This window comes from Eublepharis macularius, chromosome 6 (genome assembly GCF_028583425.1).
Source record: "Eublepharis macularius isolate TG4126 chromosome 6, MPM_Emac_v1.0, whole genome shotgun sequence".
Lineage (NCBI taxonomy): Eukaryota > Metazoa > Chordata > Lepidosauria > Squamata > Eublepharidae > Eublepharis > Eublepharis macularius.
Genome location: NC_072795.1, coordinates 1,987,728 through 2,011,730, shown reverse-complemented (window position 1 = coordinate 2,011,730; position 24,003 = coordinate 1,987,728). Strand labels below are relative to the sequence as shown.

At 49.3% G+C, this 24,003-nt stretch overlaps 1 protein-coding gene across 2 annotated transcripts in view; it reads right to left on the bottom strand.

The window, feature by feature from the left end:
• Window positions 1-551: 551 nt before the first annotated feature.
• Window positions 552-24,003, bottom strand: part of FGF12 (fibroblast growth factor 12) — a 127,043-nt gene continuing 103,591 nt past the window's right edge. For both annotated transcript variants that reach the window (XM_054983190.1, XM_054983191.1), the window contains exons 4-5: window positions 20,088-20,286; window positions 552-1,039 (exon numbers count right to left, since the gene is read on the bottom strand). In XM_054983190.1, the coding sequence (XP_054839165.1) occupies window positions 921-1,039; window positions 20,088-20,286 (318 nt within the window). In that variant the 3' untranslated portion in view covers window positions 552-920. The remainder of the gene's footprint in view (window positions 1,040-20,087; window positions 20,287-24,003) is intronic.

Here is a 24,003-nt window from a genome sequence, read left to right as displayed (position 1 = left end):
TGCTCCTGTGTCAGGGGGCACCCAACAACCACTCTCCAGCCCTGCGCAGCTCCAGTGGGCCACAGGAGAAGGGGCACGCACCACCCTCCGCTGCTTCTCCCTCGCCGTCGTCTATCCAGAAGGTGCTCCTGTGCTCCTGCCACTGCCGCTGCTGCAGCCCCCTCCCCTTTATATGCACGGGCATATAAAGGGTGGCTGAACTTTCACCGCCACGGCAGCTGCTACGGGAAGGAGGGAGTCTCCGACTACACTTCCCATCTAAACTTGCGGTGCCAATCAAGTGTGCTTCACATGAGCTTTGTCTCTTATAGCTTGACTCTGGGGGTCCCTGTAGGGCCTCCAGAGGTTTAACCCAGGGGGCTCCGATTTTAGAAATCTCACCCATGGAAAATGATTGTGAGTAACGGAATGAAACAAGTCACACCCTTACGGCTTCCAGTTCCTGCCACCTTTTGCATGCGCTTTCGCATCACAAACCGAGTTCCATCGTCCAAAAGCAAATCAGTTTTATTTTTTTTAAAGATAACACCTTTATTATTAGTATTCTTTATTATTGTTGTTGGATAATTTATTATTATTTATTATTATTATGCAGAGATGAACAGTTTTCCCCCCCTTGATCACAAGAGCAAACAGTTTTGCTGTTTTTAAAATGTTAATGGAGTCCTGATTGAAAATAGGTTTCTTTTTTCCCTTTGTGTTGTGTGTGTGTGTGTTGTACTCTAAAACGTTGCAACAGGCAAGATCTTCTCATCCTACACAAAGGAAAGGGTTGAGTTCAGAATCTTAGCTGCTACCGGAAGCTCCTGCCTTGGTCAGTTTTTCGCTGTCTCCGTGAGGATTCCCTGGGTGGGCGGGCGGGCGGGCGGGTGGCTGGCTGGGGAGAAGTTGGATGCAGGGGTGGGCGGCTCTTCTCTCAGCTATGTGGAGTCCTGGTTGACAACTTTGCCTCCATTCATGGTGGGCGTCCCTGAACTTTTCCTGGAGCGTCCTTGTTTCTCTCCGATTTCATGCAGCGATGGCTCTCTGTACATGCACACTGCAAGAAGAAAAGAACATCAGGCATTAAACTGGAGGCGGCAGGAAAGGGAAAGGCCAGAGCTGAAACAAGGGACCTCCCCCAAGCGCAGCAGAACAAGCCCCTCCATCCCCCCCTCCCTGGCCTTTCCCAGTAAGCAGAGCTGCTGTCAGAGAAGGCATCCACAGCATGGCTGAGCCAGTGGGTGAACGTGGTATATGGGGGCATCACATGTTAAGAGGGAGGCAGGGCCCCGTGGCATACAGACCAATCGCTGGCATGTCCTGTGAAAACATCTCAGGTAGCAGATTTGCTCTGCTGGAGACCCAGACAAGAAACTGCCAGGCAGAGAAGCCAATCCTGGGCTAGGTGGGAGAAAGGCCTGACTCAGGAGAAAATGGTTTCACGCGAATTCATAGAAATGGTTTTCTGGCAGAGGCTGCAAACATGAACTTGTTCCTCAATATTCCCTGGGCAGCCACTGGCCTCCTCTCTTACAGATACTGCTGATTTATTGAAAGCAGCACTGAATTTGGCAAGCTGGTACGATGGCCTTAGAATTAATCATCAGGAATTAAGAAGCTAGTTTATAAAGGCATCTCTTTCTCCAAGCTGAATTTCACAGGGGGAAAAAATCTGAAATGTCCAGATACTGAAAACTCGCGTTAAAACTCTGAAATGTTGCCCAAACTTTCTCTTTGGCTTCTGGCAAGCATAGCTCCCAGACTCAAAGTTTGGAACACAGTCCCTGAGTTCTTCCACTCCTTTCCCCTTCACACATTCTCCTTTTCCCCATAATGACCACACGCTTTACCTCGCAGAGTACCAAGAACAGAGAAGGGGTGGCCAAGACAGCGGATTGATCCAAGGAAGAGCTGAGTAAACCTTACAGGCGGCTTTGGGAAGTGAGGTGAGCCACATGGGGCACCAGACAGTGACCCCCACTCCCCCCTCCTTTCAGGAATATCAGCCAATTTTAACTTGGAGAAATCCCTTCTCCATCCCTAGTAAGAGATGCAGACACAGTCTGTGAAGCAATAATTTTGGAGTCATGGCGCAGTTGTTTAAGCATGACTAGGGATGTGCGTTTCGGCATTCAGAATGCCGAAAGAATGCCGAAACAAAAGTGTTTCGGCTTCTTTCGGGGAATGCCGAAACGTTTCGGGGAATGCCGAAACGTTTCGGGTAGCCGAAAGAAAAAAGCCGAAACGTTTTGGGATTCTTTCGGCTTTCTTTCGGCTTTTCAATGGGAAAATGCCTCCATCTTTCCGGACGTCTGGAGGAGGCATTTTCCCTCCGAATAAGCCCAAAATTGGTGGGGACCTTCCTCTAACCCTTCTCTAACAACCACCCAAGTTTCAGACAGATTGGACTTTGGGGGGCCATGTTATGGCCCCCCAAAGCAGGTCCCCCCATCCTCTCATAAGAAAGCGAAGGAGCAGCATATTGTTAGCATGCTGCTACTCATCTTCTTCATTATTTCCTATGGGGAAAAAATGAAGAGGCAGGCTTCCTTTGCCAGGGGTGGCATTTTGCATGCAAAATGCCCCCCAGCCCTCAGGGGCCCTTCTCCCACCCCTCCTCCCACCCCCCACCAAGGCTCAGCCTGCTCCCACTTGGGGGGGGGCATTTCATGGCCTCCCCAAGTAGGTGCTCTAATCTCTACCACTGACAGCTGGGGGAGGCTTGTGTTGCCAGGGGTGGCATTTTGCATGCAAAATGCCCCCCAACCCTCTGGGGCCCTTCTCCCACCCCTCCTCCCACCCCCCACCAAGGCTCAGCCTGCTCCCACTTGGGGGGGGCATTTCATGGCCTCCCCAAGTAGGTGCTCTAATCTCTACCACTGACAGCTGGGGGAGGCTTGTGTTGCCAGGGGTGGCATTTTGCATGCAAAATGCCCCCTCACCCTCAGGGGCCCTTCTCCCACCCCTCCTCCCACCCCCCACCAAGGCTCAGCCTGCTCCCACTTGGGGGGGCCATTTCATGGCCTCCCCAAGTAGGTGCTCTAATCTCTACCACTGACAGCTGGGGGAGGCTTGTGTTGCCAGGGGTGGCATTTTGCATGCAAAATGCCCCCTCACCCTCTGGGGCCCTTCTCCCACCCTTCCTCCCACCCCCCACCAAGGCTCAGACTGCTCCCACTTGGGGGGGCCATTTCATGGCCTCCCCAAGTAGGTCCTCTCAGCCCCTAAAGTCCACCCCTTACAGCCCCACACAAACCCAATTCCCCCCCAGCTGCCACACACAGACCCAAATCCCCACATTAGCCCCTCACAGACCCAAATCCACCTCCACCTGCCCCACACCCATAACCCCAGGAACAGGCTGGCAAAGGCCAGCCCTCTCCCTTTGTTCCCTATGCTGGGAACTTCTAAACTCTCTTTCCCTGGGCAATTCTGCACAGCCCAGGGGTGCCACAATGGTGGGCACACTTCTGAGTGCCAGCTGGTCCCTGTGAAAGAGCACCTGAACCACAGACACCCTCCCTCAAATTCCCCCACCACCTACAGAGATGGCTGGCCAGCCAGCCCCATTGTTCCCTATGATGGGAACCAACTGCACAACAAAGAATAAAACAAGAACAACACAAAATAAAGTTTTAAATTTTTTTTTCTCCCTTCCAAAGTACAAGTAGGCAAAGCATTATGACACATTACACCAGCAGTCCCCCACACAGAAAAATAACACAACTCACTTAACATCAGAGAATCACAAAGCATGATTCCTGTCAAAAACACTTTATTTCTTGAACAGCTTTAGGTTACACAGCAGGGGGGGAACACCAAAGGGCATGGAAGCAGTATCTTACACAAAAATAACACAACTCACTTCACATTAAAGAATCACCTCAAAAATTGCTGTCAAAAGCACTTTATTTCTGTAACTGCTTTAGGTTACACAGTAGGAAGGCACCACAGAGCAGGAAAGCAGTGTACTACACAAAAATAACACAACTCACTTCACATCAGAGAATCACACAAACACAATTGCTGTCAAAAACGGTGAAGTGGGTTGTATTATTTTTTGTAGTACATTGCTATCATGCCCTGTTGTGCCCTCCTACTGTGTAACCTAAAGCTGTTCAAGAAATAAAGTGTTTTTGCCAGGAATTGTGTTTTTGTGATTCTCTGATGTTAAGTGAGTTGTGTTATTTTTGTGTAAGATAGTGCTGCCATGCCCTTTGGTGTTCCCCCCTGCTGTGTAACCTAAAGCTGTTCAAGAAATAAAGGGTTTTTGACAGGAATTGTGCTTTGTGATTCTCTGATGTTAAGTGAGTTGTGTTATTTTTGTGTAAGATAGTGCTGCCATGCCCTTTGGTGTTCCCCCCTGCTGTGTAACCTAAAGCTGTTCAAGAAATAAAGTGTTTTTGACAGGAATCATGCTTTGTGATTCTCTGATGTTAAGTGAGTTTTGTTTTAATTTTTCTGTGTGGGGGACTGCTGGTGTAATGTGTCATAATGGTTTGCCTACTTGTACTTTGGAAGGAATATAATTTTTTAAAAACTTTATTTTGTGTTGTTCTTGTTTTATTCTTTGTTGTGCAGTTGGTTCCCATCATAGGGAACAATGGGGCTGGCTGGCCAGCCATCTCTGTAGGTGGTGGGGGAATTTGAGGGAGGGTGTCTGTGGTTCAGGTGCTCTTTCACAGGGACCAGCTGGCACTCAGAAGTGTGCCCACCATTGTGGCACCCCTGGGCTGTGCAGAATTGCCCAGGGAAAGAGAGTTTAGAAGTTCCCAGCATAGGGAACAAAGGGAGAGGGCTGGCCTTTGCCAGCCTGTTCCTGGGGTTATGGGTGTGGGGCAGGTGGGGGTGGATTTGGGTCTGTGAGGGGCTAATGTGGGGATTTGGGTCTGTGTGTGGCAGCTGGGGGGGAATTGGGTTTGTGTGGGGCTGTAAGGGGTGGACTTTAGGGGCTGAGAGGACCTACTTGGGGAGGCCATGAAATGGCCCCCCCAAGTGGGAGCAGTCTGAGCCTTGGTGGGGGGTGGGAGGAAGGGTGGGAGAAGGGCCCCAGAGGGCTGGGGAGCATTTTGCATGCAAAATGCCACCCCTGGCAAGACAAGCCTCCCCCAGCTGTCAGTGGTAGAGATGAGAGCAGAGCACCTACTTGGGGAGGCCATGAAATGCCCCCCCAAGTGGGAGCAGGCTGAGCCTTGGTGGGGGTGGGAGGAGGGGTGGGAGAAGGGCCCCTGAGGGCTGGGGGGCATTTTGCATGCAAAATGCCACCCCTGGCAAAGGAAGCCTGCCTCTTCATTTTTTCCCCATAGGAAATAATGAAGAAGATGAGCAGCAGCATGCTAACAATATGCTGCTCCTTCGCTTTCTTATGGGAGGATGGGGGGACCTGCTTTGGGGGGCCATAACATGGCCCCCCAAAGTTCAATCTGTCTGAAACTTGGGTGGTTGTTAGAGAAGGGTTAGAGGAAGGTCCCCACCAATTTTGGGCTTATTCGGTGGGAAAATGCCTCCTCCAGGCGTCCTGGAAGACGGAGGCATTTTCCCATAGAAAAAAGCCGAAAGGATGCCGAAATAATACCGAAAGAATCCCGAAAGCCGAAAGCCGAAAGAGATTCTTGTTTCGGCTTTCGGCTTTAACGATAGAGAATCTTCTTTCGGCTTTCTACTTTCGGCTATAGCCGAAAATTTTTGGCTTGCACACCCCTAAGCATGACCCTGAGCATGTGCAGAGTGTCTTTCTCCCACAGGAGTAAGTGTTGCCTGGAGAGGTATGGCTCCTAAGGGGATTCGAGCTCCAGCACCTCTTCAAAAAATGGCCCCTGAACAGACACTGGACCAAACTTTCTTCCGAGAGAATGAGGTGCACATGCGCCAGGGGAGGGAAGTCTTTAGCCCTTTCAGAATCTCCGCTCCTTTCTCCTCAGCCGCTTTCATGGCCGGGACCTCCCCAGGCAGTCAGGATGTTGCCATTCCTGGCCTCGGAGAGATGAGGCTCTTTCAGTTCCCACTTGCTGCTGTGTTTCTACTCTGGCGCAGAGTCTCTCTACAGGAGACACCGGGGGTGCGTGCCTGTCGAGTGTCAGAGACACAACGTTAGCTGGGAAGCATAGTTTTGAAAGACAGAGCCGGCAAAAATCGCTACAGAGGGGACGGATTCTCTCACAGCCTTCTGCTGCCTCTGGTGTGCCAGACTGTCTCCCCTTCCGGAAATCTCGCCCTGCTTCCCTCGCTGCTTAAAACTTTGAACTGAGTGAGCCTCAGCAGGGCAAAAGCTCCAGGAGGGGAAACACCCGAGGCGGCAGAGGGCTATGAGAGAATCTGTTCTCTCTTCAGCAGCCTCCGCCGCCTCTGTCATTTAAACCGACACTTCCAGGCTAACATTGCAGCTCTTGACACGTGAAGAACACGTGTCAAAAGTATCGTGTAGAGAGACTCTGACATTCAGGGCCACAAGGGAACAGTCCCAGGCCACGGCACTGTTGGCTCTGCCAGAGTTCAGCAAGCTCGGAGGTGGGGGATTCTCTGCGCTGCTTTGTACAGGGCCCCAAAAACAGAGGGCCCCAGCCGGAGAGCCCGTGGACCATGCTGCCCCCAAACCACCCGGGTTCCTGACGTCTCTGATCTCTGGTGTCTGCAACTGGAAAGCAACTCAGCTGAAAGAGAACCCAGTTATTTCCTTCTGCGTTTTCTTTGGGCCAGGGCTGGAGACTAAGCAACACCCTCGAAAGCGTATGCCCTGAAAGCCCTTGTTGGGCTCTAAGGCGCCACTGGACTTGAACCCAATTATGTTATGGAATTCACTGCCCCAACGTATGCTGGTGGCCATCATCAGAGAGGGCTACAAGAGGGAATTGGACAAACTCTTGGAGGGCAGGTCCCTCAACAGCCCTTAGTCATGACAGACACATGGATCCTCCACATTCAGAGGCAGTGTATCTGTGAATGCCATTTGTTGGGGGGATAACAGTGGGGGGGAGGCCTTGGCTTCTGTTCAATGCTTGCAGGGCCTTCTGGTTAGCTACCAGGAGGTTGGGCTCCTCTGTGTAGCCACAGCCACAAGGGCGTAGCTTAGTGCACACCTTGCGTAGTGTTCAATGTTACATACAAACCATCTGGCAAAGAACTGATGGCCTGAGTGGCAGCTCTTCTTCCTGCTCTGCTCGCTGGCTCCAAGCAAGCCTGTTTTTTCCTTCTAAAGGCCCAGAACTGTTTCCCTTCCCTGTGGGCAGCTGCCCCAGTTACCTACATTCTTGCCCTGCCCCTTCCCCCATCAGGCCACCCTCCACAACATCCATCCAAGCTGCTGAGCAGGTAACCGGAGCGGGGGCTGGTAGGGAGAGGACCTTGAACCTGCCCTTGATGTTCCCTCGGCCCTATGAAGAACACAGCCCTTCCCAGGCTGCGCCCTCCAAGACGAGCTGAATGAGTCAGTGATGGGAGGCGGGTGGGGCTCGGAGGACCCGGAGTCAGTTTATGGGGCTACAGAGCACTCTATAACATCTGGCTTCAGCTGCCACTGCTTTGCATAGCGCTTTAAAACTATTCGGGGGGGGGGGTAGTGTCTGCATTTACAAGCTGTCTCTCCCCCCCCCCCCTTCTTCCCTTCCTCTGTTGGAATTTAACACTGAAGAGCGGACTCTCCAACGGACACTAACGCTGCAGCGGAGAGCAAATCTGCACTTTGGAAAGGCGCTCCCTGCATAGCTTCCAGTCCACTTTCCCTGAGGGCAACAGCCCAGGTGGGAGACGGTCCCCTGTGAGTGACATGGATGAGTATCTCAGTTGGGTGAAACGGGGGGGGCGGGCCACGCCTCTGGCTCAGCCACCTCAGAGCAGCAGACAGCTGGAAGCCTCGATCCAGCACCCAGTCAACTACCAGCCCCGACGGGGTCCACCAAATATTATTTATTTTTATTTACTTCATTTCTATCTCGCCTGTTTCTCCCTAATGGGGACTCAATGTGGTTGACCTCATACTTCCTTTCTTCGTTTTATCCTCACAACAATGCTGTAAGGTAGGTATGCGATGGGCCCAAGATCGCCCAGAGAGCTTCCCTGGCAGACCCAAACCCAGGTCTCCCAAATCCTAAACACTCCAACCACTGCACCACACTGTCCCCTAAAGCTTCCCAGCGGTCAGAATCCTTTTTCTCAGCCACCCCTGAGTGTTCTGAGAGCAGCAAGTGAGGCTGGCAGGGAGAGGCCCTTTACCCGGAAAGGCACAGCAGCCACTCTGACTGCCAGGCTCTGCCCCACACACCTTGCCAGGCCCATAAATCGCCGGCTCACCATCCGCCTTCTGCAGTACGCCAGGGGGGCTCGACTGCTGACGGGCTGTACTCTCCACCTGCGCTCCTCCGATTCCACTTGCCCGCAAGCCTTTCCTTCTGGTTCCTTTCTTGGCCTCTCCATTTCGCACAAGGCCGTCTCTCACTGTACAAGCGCATAGAAAGGAGGCCCCGATCCAACGGAAGACCAATCCAGGTGGACCGTCTAATGGTCCTTGCAAAGAATACCAAACTAGCTGGTCCGGTGTTACTGCAAGTGGGAGTTCTGGATTACGGAACACAAATGATCTGTCTTGATTGCAAAGGGCCAAGCTACAAGTGACGAATGACACTTGAACAGCAAGTGGATTGAGTGGAGTGCAAGTGAACAGGGAGGAATACACTTGCCGTTCAAGTGTCATTCGTCACTTGTAGCTTCGCCCAAAGTTATCCATTGTGTGCACTCAGGGGTTGTGCCTTTATGAAAACAGCAACCAGCCACTCTAGGGCTGAAGTTAGCCCTTCCCTCTGTCTTATTGCTTCTTCCCTGCCCGTCTGCGTGGCTCCTTATGTATGGCATGTGCACAAACACACACACACTAGCTGTCCAGTTTGCGGCCTCTCCAGCCAAAGGCTCTCAGAGGTGCTGGAGGAAGGAAAATGTTTAGGTGTGGGAATCCCTGCCTGTCAGCGGAGATACTACTGAGTGAGACGGATCAGCGGTCTGACTCGACAGACGGCAAACTGAGTTGCTCTTTGTTAGAGAATTTTTAATCTTTCATCCATAATGAGTGCTACGGAACAACCACCCAAGTTTCAGACAGGTTGGACTTTGGGGGGCCATGTTATGGCCCCCCCAAAGCAGGTCCCCCCATCCTCCCATAAGAAAGCGAAGGAGCAGCATATTGTTAGCATGCTGCTGCTCATCTTTCTTCATTATTTCCTATGGGGAAAAAATGAAGAGGCAGGCTTCCTTTGCCAGGGGTGGCATTTTGCATGCAAAATGCCCCCCAGCCCTCAGGGGCCCTTCTCCCACCCCTCCTCCCACCCCCCACCAAGGCTCAGCCTGCTCCCACTTGGGGGGGGCATTTCATGGCCTCCCCAAGTAGGTGCTCTAATCTCTACCACTGACAGCTGGGGGAGGCTTGTGTTGCCAGGGGTGGCATTTTGCATGCAAAATGCCCCCCAACCCTCTGGGGCCCTTCTCCCACCCCTCCTCCCACCCCCCACCAAGGCTCAGCCTGCTCCCACTTGGGGGGGCATTTCATGGCCTCCCCAAGTAGGTGCTCTGCTCTCATCTCTACCACTGACAGCTGGGGGAGGCTTGTGTTGCCAGGGGTGGCATTTTGCATGCAAAATGCCCCCCAGCCCTCTGGGGCCCTTCTCCCACCCTTCCTCCCACCCCCCACCAAGGCTCAGACTGCTCCCACTTGGGGGGGCCATTTCATGGCATCCCCAAGTAGGTCCTCTCAGCCCCTAAAGTCCACCCCTTACAGCCCCACACAAACCCAATCCCCCCCCCAGCTGCCACACACAGACCCAAATCCCCACATTAGCCCCTCACAGACCCAAATCCACCCCCACCTGCCCTACACCCATAACCCCAGGAACAGGCTGGCAAAGGCCAGCCCTCTCCCTTTGTTCCCTATGCTGGGAACTTCTAAACTCTCTTTCCCTGGGCAATTCTGCACAGCCCAGAGGTGCCACAATGGTGGGCACACTTCTGAGTGCCAGCTGGTCCCTGTGAAAGAGCACCTGAACCACAGACACCCTCCCTCAAATTCCCCCACCACCTACAGAGATGGCTGGCCAGCCAGCCCCATTGTTCCCTATGATGGGAACCAACTGCACAACAAAGAATAAAACAAGAACAACACAAAATAAAGTTTTAAAAAAATTATTTTCTCCCTTCCAAAGTACAAGTAGGCAAAGCATTATGACACATTACACCAGCAGTCTCCCACACAGAAAAATTAAAACAAAACTCACTTAACATCAGAGAATCACAAAGCATGATTCCTGTCAAAAACACTTTATTTCTTGAACAGCTTTAGGTTACACAGCAGGGGGGAACACCAAAGGGCATGGCAGCACTATCTTACACAAAAATAACACAACTCACTTAACATCAGAGAATCACAAAGCATGATTCCTGTCAAAAACACTTTATTTCTTGAACAGCTTTAGGTTACACAGCAGGGGGGAACACCAAAGGGCATGGCAGCACTATCTTACACAAAAATAACACAACTCACTTAACATCAGAGAATCACAAAAACACAATTCCTGTCAAAAACACTTTATTTCTTGAACAGCTTTAGGTTACACAGCAGGGGGGAACACCAAAGGGCATGGCAGCACTATCTTACACAAAAATAACACAACTCACTTAACATCAGAGAATCACAAAAGCACAATTCCTGTCAAAAACACTTTATTTCTTGAACAGCTTTAGGTTACACAGTAGGAGGGCACAACAGGGCATGATAGCAATGTACTACAAAAAATAATACAACCCACTTCACCGTTTTTGACAGCAATTGTGTTTGTGTGATTCTCTGATGTGAAATGAGTTGTGTTATTTTTGCGTAGTACACTGCTTTCCTGCTCTGCGGTGCCTTCCTACTGTGTAACCTAAAGCAGTTACAGAAATAAAGTGCTTTTGACAGCTATTTTTTGGGGTGATTCTTTAATGTGAAGTGAGTTGTGTTATTTTTGTGTAATATACTGCTTCCATGCCCTTTGGTGTCCCCCCCCTGCTGTGTAGCCTAAAGCTGTTCAAGAAATAAAGTGTTTTTGACAGGAATTGTGCTTTTGTGATTCTCTGATGTTAAGTGAGTTGTGTTATTTTTGTGTAAGATAGTGCTGCCATGCCCTTTGGTGTTCCCCCCTGCTGTGTAACCTAAAGCTGTTCAAGAAATAAAGTGTTTTTGACAGGAATTGTGTTTTTGTGATTCTCTGATGTTAAGTGAGTTGTGTTATTTTTGTGTAAGATAGTGCTGCCATGCCCTTTGGTGTTCCCCCCTGCTGTGTAACCTAAAGCTGTTCAAGAAATAAAGTGTTTTTGACAGGAATCATGCTTTGTGATTCTCTGATGTTAAGTGAGTTGTGTTATTTTTCTGTGTGGGGGACTGCTGGTGTAATGTGTCATAATGCTTTGCCTACTTGTACTTTGGAAGGGAGAAAAAAAAATTTAAAACTTTATTTTGTGTTGTTCTTGTTTTATTCTTTGTTGTGCAGTTGGTTCCCATCATAGGGAACAATGGGGCTGGCTGGCCAGCCATCTCTGTAGGTGGTGGGGGAATTTGAGGGAGGGTGTCTGTGGTTCAGGTGCTCTTTCACAGGGACCAGCTGGCACTCAGAAGTGTGCCCACCATTGTGGCACCCCTGGGCTGTGCAGAATTGCCTAGGGAAAGAGAGTTTAGAAGTTCCCAGCATAGGGAACAAAGGGAGAGGGCTGGCCTTTGCCAGCCTGTTCCTGGGGTTATGGGTGTGGGGCAGGTGGGGGTGGATTTGGGTCTGTGAGGGGCTAATGTGGGGATTTGGGTCTGTGTGTGGCAGCTGGGGGGGAATTGGGTTTGTGTGGGGCTGTAAGGGGTGGACTTTAGGGGCTGAGAGGACCTACTTGGGGATGCCATGAAATGGCCCCCCCAAGTGGGAGCAGTCTGAGCCTTGGTGGGGGGTGGGAGGAAGGGTGGGAGAAGGGCCCCAGAGGGCTGGGGGGCATTTTGCATGCAAAATGCCACCCCTGGCAACACAAGCCTCCCCCAGCTGTCAGTGGTAGAGATGAGAGCAGAGCACCTACTTGGGGAGGCCATGAAATGCCCCCCCAAGTGGGAGCAGGCTGAGCCTTGGTGGGGGGTGGGAGGAGGGGTGGGAGAAGGGCCCCAGAGGGTTGGGGGGCATTTTGCATGCAAAATGCCACCCCTGGCAACACAAGCCTCCCCCAGCTGTCAGTGGTAGAGATTAGAGCACCTACTTGGGGAGGCCATGAAATGGCCCCCCCAAGTGGGAGCAGGCTGAGCCTTGGTGGGGGGTGGGAGGAGGGGTGGGAGAAGGGCCCCTGAGGGCTGGGGGGCATTTTGCATGCAAAATGCCACCCCTGGCAAAGGAAGCCTGCCTCTTCATTTTTTCCCCATAGGAAATAATGAAGAAAGATCAGCAGCAGCATGCTAACAATATGCTGCTCCTTCGCTTTCTTATGGGAGGATGGGGGGACCTGCTTTGGGGGGCCATAACATGGCCCCCCAAAGTCCAATCTGTCTGAAACTTGGGTGGTTGTTAGAGAAGGGTTAGAGGAAGGTCCCCACCAATTTTGGGCTTATTCGGTGAGAAAATGCCTCCTCCAGGCGTCCTGGAAGACGGAGGAATTTTCCCATAGAAAAGCCGAAAGAAAGCCGAAAGAATCCCGAAACGTTTCGGCTTTTTTCTTTCGGCTACCCGAAACGTTTCGGCATTCCCCGAAACGTTTCGGCATTCCCCGAAAGAAGCCGAAACACTTTTGTTTCGGCATTCTTTCGGCATTCTGAATGCCGAAACGCACATCCCTATCAACATCTCTTATTTTCCTTTCCACTAATCAAAATGTAGCCTTGGAAAAGCAGTCTGTAAAAACCAAACTGTATGAGAAGGCGCCAAACTTTTTGACATGTTTATATCAAGAAGTATTTACTGTCTTGTCATCCAGACCCATCAGGTGCCATAATTGCTCAAGACAGCATTCCCAAAGAATTGTGTGTTTAAATTAGATGTAAAAAAAGTATATAAGACTCTCTGCTGTGACTATTTTTTTATGCATATGTCGGAACATGGCAATGCCTCTGGGTTTTGTTATAATAAAACTCATTATCTTTATGGATCACTGATTTTAGGGCCAAGCTACAAGTGACGAATGACACTTGAATGGCAAGTATATTCCTCCCTGTTCACTTGCCCTCCACTTGCTCTCCACTCGATCCACTTGCCATTCAAGTGTCATTCGTCACTTGTAGTTTGGCCCTTAGTTAATGTGGGCAGCGGTTGTTGGGGAAAGTAACCTGAATGCAGAGTACCTTTAGGAAATTTTTCCTTAACACTCTTAGCAAAGCCAGATTACTTGGCCAGTCTGAAAACAGGACTTTGGGCGGACAGTGCAGCATCCACACTGCCCTGGATATAGTGACCTACTCTACAGGGTTGTTTTGAGACTGAACGCAAGAAAGACGGCACAGCACTTTGCAGATTCCATGTGCTGGATAAGAGGTAAGCAGTTAACCTCTGGTAAAACATCCCCCATCCAAAATGGCAAAGGAAGTCTCCTGCTCTTATGCTCTTCCTCTTCAAGTAGGGGGGGGCAGTTTGAGAACTACTGAAGTATTGAAGTAGAGGGGGGAGACTTTACCGGGGGGAGAAGAGATAAATGTGAATTAATAAGCAGTCAGATTAACAGATTGACATATATATAGATATATATAGGTTAACAAACAGAACATAGAGAAAATAATTAATTATAAGGACTAAATATAAGGAGTGATTAACTAACAATATTTTCTTTTTTTTCTGACAAGTTTTGTACCAAACTGAATGTCTGAAGATATAGATGGGTCAAATTGATTGACTACGTGAGGAGAGATATATAGAACTATTATAAAAAGATAGAATGAGTAATATATATAGAGAATAAGTCAAATTGTTTGATATAAACGAACGTATGATCTATATGGTTTATGATATATAGAAATACCTGAAATTGAAAAATTGGGATAAATTGTTTATCTAAGATGGAAACAAAGGCTTACAGTTTGGGCATATAATGTTAAAAATAGTTAAGGATGTACTGCTTAGAATAATGGAGAATATATATTTGTTTTAGATAGAGGAAGCTAATAAAAGTAAGGGAAAGGGGACAAAGGGTTGGAAAGCTGTTGGAGGTCAACAAAAAGGGGGGGGGAAAGGGAGGGGGTTAGAGATGAAAAAATTGGGGAAAATTGAATGTAAATGTGGAAATAATGGATTCTAACCCAATAAAAATTTTTCAAAAAAAAAAAAACAAGTAGGGGGGGGGATAGGACGTGGCACAATAACAGAGGGGCAAAGGAACGTCGACGGCCAGAAAGGAAGGCATGCAAGGCCAGCAGGCAGAGGACTTGTGGCAGTCCTGCTTCCTGGTGAGTTCCCCAACATGGGGCTAAGATGGAGGCTGCATGCCTGCAGTTGCAGCTGGCATGCAAGAAGTCCAGGATGACCTTGAAATTGCAGCCAAGACGGAGTATATGCAGGAGAGTTTGCAGCCAGCCCAGAGGTTGCCCGTTTGCCCCCTGCCATCTGTCTGCCAGGCTTAAGGAAAAACCTACAGCCAATTGATCACAGAGTGTGACAGAGCCGCTGTCCTCCCAGCAGAAGGACAAAGGGAGGGTGGGTCGGAGCAGAGGCGGCTCAGCCTCTTGCCGCTGAGTCAGCAAGGTCACGACAGACCAAAGCCCACCTATGTTCTTCCTTGTTCTCTTTTCCTCTCTGCCACTGGCCAGGTTTGCACAGGCCCTTCAACAGATCTCATCTCGATGCATGTGGAACCCACCACCTTACACTGGGGGGTGGAGAGGGGCGCTCTGGGAGGCCCTGTGTTGGGTATTTGGGGTTGAGCACTCATGTGCGAGCTTCTTCCAGTCTCTGTGCTCCTAGCAGATGGTTGTGCGACTCGGCCCTCGGAGGTGCAACTGCAGCTCTGCACACTTTCCTTTCACTGTGCTAACATGCAATATCATACACAGCATCAAAGCTTTCCGCACAGGGTGGACATATGGCGCTGCAGCCTCCTTTCTCTCTTTGCGGTTCATTGGGGCTTTGCACTGAGCGGTTTGAACAGTTTAATTGTATTATTGGCAAGCTGCCTCTGGATGAAATGGAGGGAGAGGAATTTAAATAGGTTTTTCTTTAAAAATGTGATTTACTATTGATTTCACAAACAATGCACAGACCATCATGGCTGTGCAGTTAGAACAGCGCTGGCCCTCCTGTTTTCTTCTCTCCGGGTTCTTTTTAACTACAGAGAAGAGCAAGAGTCCAGTAGCACTTAGAAGACTAACAAAAATTTGTGGTAGGGTAGGAGCTTTTGTGAGACTCACGAAAGCTCCTACCCTACCACAAATGTTGTTAGTCTACTAGGTGCTACTGGACTCTTGCTCTTTTCTCCTGCTAGACAGACAGACCAACATGGCTATCCATCTTGATCTATCTTTTTAACGACGATATCTTTATATTTCATGTGCCCCTGGGGCGCCAACAGCAAAAGTCCTTTTTCAAAAAGGGCACCAAATGGCCTTGCTCAGAAGGACGTGAGTCTCGCTGCCATCACCAAGGGACGCCCCCGGCACTCTTACGCTTTAAAGCAGCCTTCTTGCTTGGAAAATTATTTCTTTGAGAAATGCTCTCACTCTACGAAGGGTGAACCCTGCCGTTCTCAAAGCTCAGTCCTAGAATGTGGGTCTGGAGAAGTTAATCTTCTTGGCTATCCTATTCCGGCAGACGTCTTCTAAAAAGATTTTGCCATGATCACTAGTCCCCATGAAAAAGCGCTATCAATAATTTGCTAATCGCAACAAACAAAGCAGGGACATAACCAAACCCCAATCCCAGCCTGCGGTTTGGATCAGCCCAGAGGAGCCGTCATAGCATCAAGATTTCTGTTGGTTACATTTTGCTATTTTAATTGTTTTACAGCTAAAATGAGCCAAGTGAGAAATCAATCAACCATTGGACTAATAAACCATTCAATCTTCTTGCTTTTTTCCTATAACCTAGCTCACTGGCTAAAGGGGCTCTTAGGAAGGCATGGATTTGGGGAGGGGGGAGTGTTCCAATGAAGAATGCATGCTCTGAGAGGGGCACATGGGGACCTCTGGCAGTGCCACAGACATTGCATAATTAGGACCCCCCCCAATCCATTGCAATGTTGCAAGGGAAGCCCCCCTCCCCCACCACACTGGGGAGCAGCTCTCAGACCAGACTGTGTAGCCACTTGTGGGGATAAAATATCTGGCACTTGCTCTGCCTGCTGCAATAACTAATTTAAGGACCCCCTCCCCAATACCCTGCAGGTTGAGATGAATTGCTCTTTTTCCTCATATACCCAAGCTGATTAATACTGTTTGGGAAGGAAATCCTGTGCCTATTTTCCTCCTGGGAAAATCAGCACCACCCAGACTTGGCTTATTTGGGTGGGGGGAGGTGGCATTTGTCTTTGCAAATGAAGCCAGGCCAACTCTTTGATGTGTTCTGCTGAGGGGGGATTCATGTCCTGCTTCTAGGTCAGGTCTGGAATGCTGTGGACCCCCCCCATGACCTCTCCGAGGGACAGACTCAATGTCCGGCTGGGCTGTAACCTAAGAAGGGCCCGCCAGCTCTGCATCCCATTTGGAAAACAGTAACCATGGTGGTCTGTAGCAGAAGAGTCCAGTAGTACCTTTAAGACTAACCAACTTTATTGTAGCATAAGCTTTCGAGAAGCACAGCTCTCATCATCAGATACACACATGCATCTAACAAGGCATGCATGCATCTGACAAAGAGAGCTGTGCTTCTCAAAAGCTTATGCTACAATAAAGTTGGTTAGTCTTAAAGGTGCTACTGGACTCTTTACTATTTTGCAACTTCAATCTAACACAGCTACCTCCTCTGGATCTATGTAGTAGTAGAGCAAGATTGTTCCAGTAGCACCTTAAAGCCCAACTAGATTTCCAGGGCAGGCACTTCCGAGTGCCAGAGCTCCCTGAGCACCTGACAATACGTGTCTCATACTCTGGAAATATCACTGTGATGCTCAGCGCTTTCTAGCATCTACTTTTCTGAAGCCTAAAGCATTTTGCCTGGGGACGGCTCTTTTCATCCTCCACTCAAGAGGGGACAGCCCAGCCTGGTTGGCAGAACTGGGACGCCTCGGGAGTCATTCACAAAGGCACAGCGGCAGACGCAACGGCGGCGTTTCTTCACTCGGTCTCTCCACTGAAGAACTGCACAGCTCCTACGGCTGAGCTGGTCCCGGGTTTGCTTCCCCGCCACTAACCCAAGAACATCGTGCTGTAGGACAGGCTGAGAGAGAGACTGGACCTGGTCCTCTGGTGATCCTCAGCCCTTGAGGGCACGTGTGATATGTATTGTCGAAGGCTTTCACGGCCGGAGAACGACAAAAGACTTTGGTGCTACACCTCTGAAGATGCCAGCCACAGCTGCTGGCGAAACGTCAGGAACTACAATGCCAAGACCACGGCAATACAGCCCGGAAAACCCCCAACAACCATCGCACGTGTGATAGTTATTATTTATTCTCCGCCTTTCTCCCCTGGGAACTCACAGCGCCGCACATCATTCTTTTCTCCTCTATTTCAATTTCACAGCAACCCTGTGAGGTTGGTTAGGCTGAGTGTGTGTGACTGGTCTGAGGGTCACCCAGCAAGCTTCCATGGTCGAGTCGAGATTTGAACTTGGGCCTGCCAGATCATAGTCTGGCATTCTAACAGCTCTGCCACACTGGCCATCCAACTGGTAGAGCAATCTTGCTGAAGGAGGACTAGATGTATAGCCATAGATCCAGAGGAGTTAGCCGTGTTAGTCTGTAGTAGCAAAATCAAAAAGAGTCCCGGAGCACCTTTAAGACTAACCAACTTTACTGTAGCATAAGCTTTCGAGAGCCACAGCTCTCTTCGTCAGATGCAACTTTATTGTAGCAGAAGCTTTTGAGAACCACAACCCTAACACTAACCCTAACCCTTTAAGACTAACCAACTTTATTGTAGCAGAAGCTTTTGAGAACCACAGCTCTCTTTGTCAGATGCATCTGACAAAGAGAGCTGTGGCTCTCGAAAGCTTATGCTACAATAAAGTTGGTTAGTCTTAAAGGTGCCACTGGACTCTTGTAGATGTATAGTGCAATCCTAAAAAGAGTTTCTCCAGTCTAAGCCCTTTGATTTCAATGGGCTCAGACTGGTGTAATTCTTCTTAGGATTGCACTACTAGCCTGAGCTTGGATAGGAATGTTCCTGCTACAAGTGACACCTGACACCAGTTGGACACTTGTAAGCTTCCCTCAAGTTTTGATGGGAAATGTAGGTGTCCTGGTTTTACAGCTTGGCTCTCCATTACAGGGCCAAACTACAAGTGACAAATGACACTTGAACAGCAAGTGTATTCCTCCCTGTTCACCTGCCCTCCACTTGCTCTCCACTGAGGGCCAAGCTACAAGTGACAAATGACACTTGAACGGCAAGTGTATTCCTCCCTGTTCACTTGCCCTCCACTTGCTCTCCACTGAGGGCCAAGCTACAAGTGACAAATGACACTTGAACGGCAAGTGTATTCCTCCCTGTTCACCTGCCCTCCACTTGCTCTCCACTGAGGGCCAAGCTACAAGTGACAAATGACACTTGAACGGCAAGTGTATTCCTCCCTGTTCACTTGCCCTCCACTTGCTCTCCACTGAGGGCCAAGCTACAAGTGACAAATGACACTTGAACGGCAAGTGTATTTCACCTTGTTCACTTGCCCTCCACTCAATCCACTTGCTGTTCAAGTGTCATTCGTCACTTGTAGCTTGGCCCTCAATCCACTTGCTGTTCAAGTGTCATTTGTCACTTGTAGCTTGGCCCACAGCTGTAAAACCAGGATGCCTACATTTCCCATTAAAACTTGAGGGAAGCTGACAAGTGTCCAACCGGTGTCAGGCGTCGCTTGTAGCTGACTCTTCAGAAGGAAGGAGGGATACAAACGGCATCCTAAACAGCCGGAAAATGCCTGGCTCCAGCAGGGATTCAAACTAAACTTCCCAGTCCATCCTCTAACATTGTAAGCATTATACCTGACCCACTCGGTTTCAGATACAAATCCAGCTTTAGTTGACATCCTCCCCATTCGATCCAAACTGGAAAAAGGTTCATTTGAGTCCTCGCTAAATCCAGAGCAAAGCAAGGGACGCCGCTTGATTTGCCCACATTCTGCATAATGGAGGAGCAGAAAGCAAAATGCTGGACGGCCTCTGTCCAGGAAAGGAGAATCTCAAAATGCACAGTCCTATGGGCTCAGTAGCAGCCTCCTGAATGGAGGGCCTCCACGGGGTGACAAAAAACGGATCTGCACACATACAAACCGCAAACAAACCCTGCATTACAAGAGAGCACAAGATGGTTTTAGTGTCGCTTGTAAAGACAGCCCAAGAATTTGCAATAGGAAGCAGGTGAGGGGGGAGCTATTTAAGGACTCCAGAGGTCTCAATGAGAACCCCAAATGAAAAAACAAAAACAAAGGTGTCTGCCTTCAGTCCTGCTTGGCTGGTATTGAGAGAGACTCTCAAAGGTGCCAGGCAGGGGCTTTCCCCACCCAACGTCTGAAGTTCATTTTTAGTGGGAGGGGGCAGGAGGCTGACTTAGGAGTAGCTCCAGACCAAATCAGACCCCTGACCCAGGGTAGCACCTTCAGATCTTAGGAAGAGCTCATTCCCTGCCCTTTCCTATTGAAATGAGAGTGGATATGATTAATATTCCTGACAATAACATTCATTTCTCCCCACCACACTTTTGAATGATGAAGGCCCAGGGCTGTATAGGACCAGACACGTGTCAGTGACACATGCCTCTCTCTCACCGGGACAAGATTGTTCTTGGATATGCCCCTTACAACAATATACCCCAGAGTGTGCCAAAGGTGCCTGCCAAGCAAATTAACTTCAGACGGCTCAAGCAAGTGAGCCCAGCCACGTACCCTCTGAATCTCACGGTCAGTCACCTTTGCTCAGGCCCTCCCCAAATTCATACCAAGTCACGCCTCCTCATCCCACCCCACCATGCAAAGAAACCCCTTTGGAACTCTCCCTACCTTCTATGGGTTTGGGTACAAAATGTGAAGATGGTTTGGTCTTTTTCACCCGGTTCCCCTTCATAATCTGCCCTTCTTTATTGAGTCCCAAGAACCAAGCTCTCCCGGATTCCTGCTGCCGGTACAGTGTAGAGGAGTATATAACATAGTAGTTTTCAAAGACGGACTCCTTAAATTTGCACTCTGGTGTGAAGATGTCCTGCAAGGGGGGTGGGGGTGGGGAGAGAACAAAAAGGAAAGGGATTGAGAGTCATTTAAAAAGCCAAGAGATAATCCGAGTCCCTCGTATTGCAATTTTGTTAAATGAAATTAAAGGAGGCACAGCCACCTGGAGCGCTGCAAGGCATTCCAAGGAACAGCTGCCTGCCAAGGATTGCTTGCAAAGCGCCCGGCGCACAAAGAGCTCCAACGATCTTTCTAGCCAGAACCGGGCAGCTCCCAAGCCTCTCCCACCTTCTCCAAGCCACAGGGCAAGTGAGAGCTCAGCAGAGGGGGCGAGGAGTCTCTGAGCATCCTTCTCGAAGACTGAGAGCCAAGCTACAAGTGACGTCTTACACAGGTTGGACACTAGTCAGCTTCCCTCAAGTTTTGATGGGAAATGTAGGCATCCTGGTCTTGCAGCTGTAATGGAGAGCCAAGCTGTAAAACCAGGGCGCCTACATTTCCCATCAAAACTTGACGGAAGCTGACAAGTGTCCAACCTGTGTAAGGCGTCACTTGTAGTTTGGCTCTGAGAGGTGATAGGATAACCATCTTCAAGTATGTGAAGGGCTGTCATATAGAGGACTGCACAGAGTTGCTTTCTGCTGCCCCAGAAGGTCAGACCAGAACCAACGGGTGGAAATTAAATCAAAAGAGTCTTTGACTAAACCTTAGGAAGAACCTCCTGATAGAGCGGTTCCTAAGTGGAACAGGCTTCCTCGAGAGGTGGTGGGCTCTCCTTCTTTGGAGGTTTTTAAGCAGAGGCTACATGGCCATCGGACAGCAATGCTGATTCTGTGAACCTGGACAGATCATGAGAGGGACGGCAGGAAGGGTTACAACAGTGCTTAGCTCTCGCAGCCCCTTCTTATATGCCCAGTGTAAGGCCGATCACCACTTTGAGATCAGGAAGCAATTTTCTCAAAATACATCTTTCCCAAGGCCAGTTTGGCAGGGGATCCTGACGGTGTTTTGCCCTCTTCTGGGCATGGAGCAGGGGTCACTGGTGGGTGGAGGAGGAGATAGTTGTGAATTTCCTGCACCGTGCAAGGGGTTGGACTAGATGATCTTACAGATCCCTTCCAACCCTATGATTCTATGATTCTCCCCCAAAGGGCCAGGTGTCTTTGTTCCTGGGGAGTAGAGTACCTGAAAGGGGCATGCAGAAAGCCCCATGCAGGGCAAACATGGCTCTCACCTGGGCAGACGTGGTCATTTAATCAAGGATTTGATCCACCAGTTACATTTTCATAAACTAGCATTCCATAAAAGAGCATTTTAGAGACAGTAGAGGAAGCACAAGAAACTCACAGGCTGTTGAAGAGGGGTCCTTTCCATTCCCTATGGCTGGAACACCCCCCAACCAGGGCCTTGGCTTCCAGCCTTCCCGCTCCACTCATTGCACCCGTCTGATGCAAACTAATCCTCTAAAGGTCTTTAGTTGATTTATTGACAGCAACAACAACATTCAATTTACATACCACCCTTCAGGATAACTTAACGCCCACTCAGAGCGGTTTACAAAGTATGTTGTTATTATCCCCACAACAACGATCACCCTGTGAGGTGGGTGGGGCTGAGAGAGCTCCAAGAAGCTGTGACTGCCCCAAGGTCACCCAGCCAGCTTCAAGTGGAGGAGGGGGGAATCAAACCCAGCTCTCCAGATTAGAGTCCTGCCGCTTTTAACCACTACACCAAACTGGCTCCAAACTTCTTCTTTTTTAAAAAAAGGAGAATCCAAGTTGGGGCAGCAGAAGGGCCAAAGGTCATCTTCTGTCAGTTCTGTGACAGTTTTTCCAGAGGGCTTTTCTTATGCCAAGCTGCTGGGAAGACTCAACTGGGAGCAGAGAGAAAGGGCCCCTCGAAATCCTCTTTACCCCAAACTATTTTTCACCTTTCAGGCCTGTGTACTCCCCCCCACCACCACCTTGGGGGACAAATAGCAGGGGCGATGTTGAGTGCACAATTGACTCGTACAGCAAGGATTTATTATTCCCTATTATCCCTATTATTTATAGTCTGCCTTTCTCACTGAGACCCAAGGTGGATTATAAGTATGATAAAAAACCTCTCAGTCAATCCATAAACGAATTACAAAACATGATAACATCAGGCAATCAGTGAGTGGATTACAAGGTATAATAACTTTTGAATCTAACAATAAAGATGCCTAGTCACAAAATAACGCAGTTGGGCTGTGATTGTAGAGCAGGAGAGAAAACCAGAACAATGCATGCAAACATATCTATTTAAAGGCAACGAGACAATAATTGGAGGAAAGACTTTATGCCTAATAAAAGTCCCCTCCTGGGCTGATCCGTTTCTCTGCAGCTTTCCTCCTTCCACCAGAATGTCCTGCTGAACAATTCTATTTTGCACATTATTTTATGAAACAATAGACACACGAGAACCTTACCAAGAGCCTCAGGCAGAGCCTTCCACATTCTAGGCGCCACCACAGAGAATGTGCACCAACAGGCAATTGCCAATTTCACCTGTTCTCAGAGTGGCACCTTCGAAAGGCTTCGTTCGCTCAGATAGGTGGGGCTGTCACAGCAGGACATAGCAGGAGAGGCAGCCCTGCCGGTATGTGGGTCCAGCACCTTTAAGGGCTTTGTAGGTGAGAGCAAACACCTTGAACTGAACTCAGGTAACCAATGGAGTGTCTCTGAAAAGGGAGCGATATGCAGATTTGGCTTGTAGCCTGACAGTAGCCAAGCCGTGGCATTATATACTAATTGTAGTTTCTGAGTTGATTTTAAGGGCAGACCTATGTAGAGAACATTACAGTAGTCTAACTGTAATGAATGAATGTTTTCACTTTGGTACCGCTCACTCAGTCCGTTGCTGTGCAGAGTCTGTGGCTGGACTTTTCTCAATTAACAAAATGCCCGCTTTTGCAACTTCTGTTCAATAGTAACACCCAGCCGGAGAGTCCTACAAGTTTGCTAACTATTCTGTAACTGTTTGGTCACTAAAAATGGATTATCCTGTCAATGTGGTTTTTTTTTTAAAAAAAAATCTAATGGACCAGTTGGCTGCAGAGATTATACCAATTAGCTTAAAGCTCCGTTGCAAAACCATGACCTATCCCCCCAAAGGCCATTTCTCTCCCAAGATCCCACTCAATAGACGAGACGGGCAATTGGCGCAGCCCTTCTTGCCCCACTACAGAACTCCTGAAGTTTTGGGTGAGTGCCAGCTCGCTGAAACGTCTTTTGGCTTCTTCCACAGTCGCTGGCAGTGTGCAAAGAATCCACAGGGCTGGGCACACTTCACTGAAAACCAGTTGCCCCAGACTCCACCTCTGTATTGAAACCCTTTGCATCTTGATTTTGTTCACCTGCTCCCCTAGTTACTGTACTGTTGCCTGACTGCAGAAACACCCTTTCTGATTTGAAGAGCTGGAGCACAGGTTGGCGACCATCAGCTTCGTTTTGTACCCTTTCTTTTACCTCCTTACATTTCTGGCTGCCAGCTTTGTATTCATAACCACCATCTAGGGTTGCCAGCCTCCTGGTGGTGGCTGGAGATCTCCTGGAATTACAACAGATCCCCAGGCCACAGAGATCAGTTCCCCTGGAGACAGGGTCTTCCAGGTCTCCCAGGACGTAAAGCAGGGAATGGAGGGAGGTGGGAGGTGGTTTACCTCCATATGTCATACTCAGCGCGATGTGGGAGCATGCAGTAGCGTACGCCAGCATTTCCAGCCTTC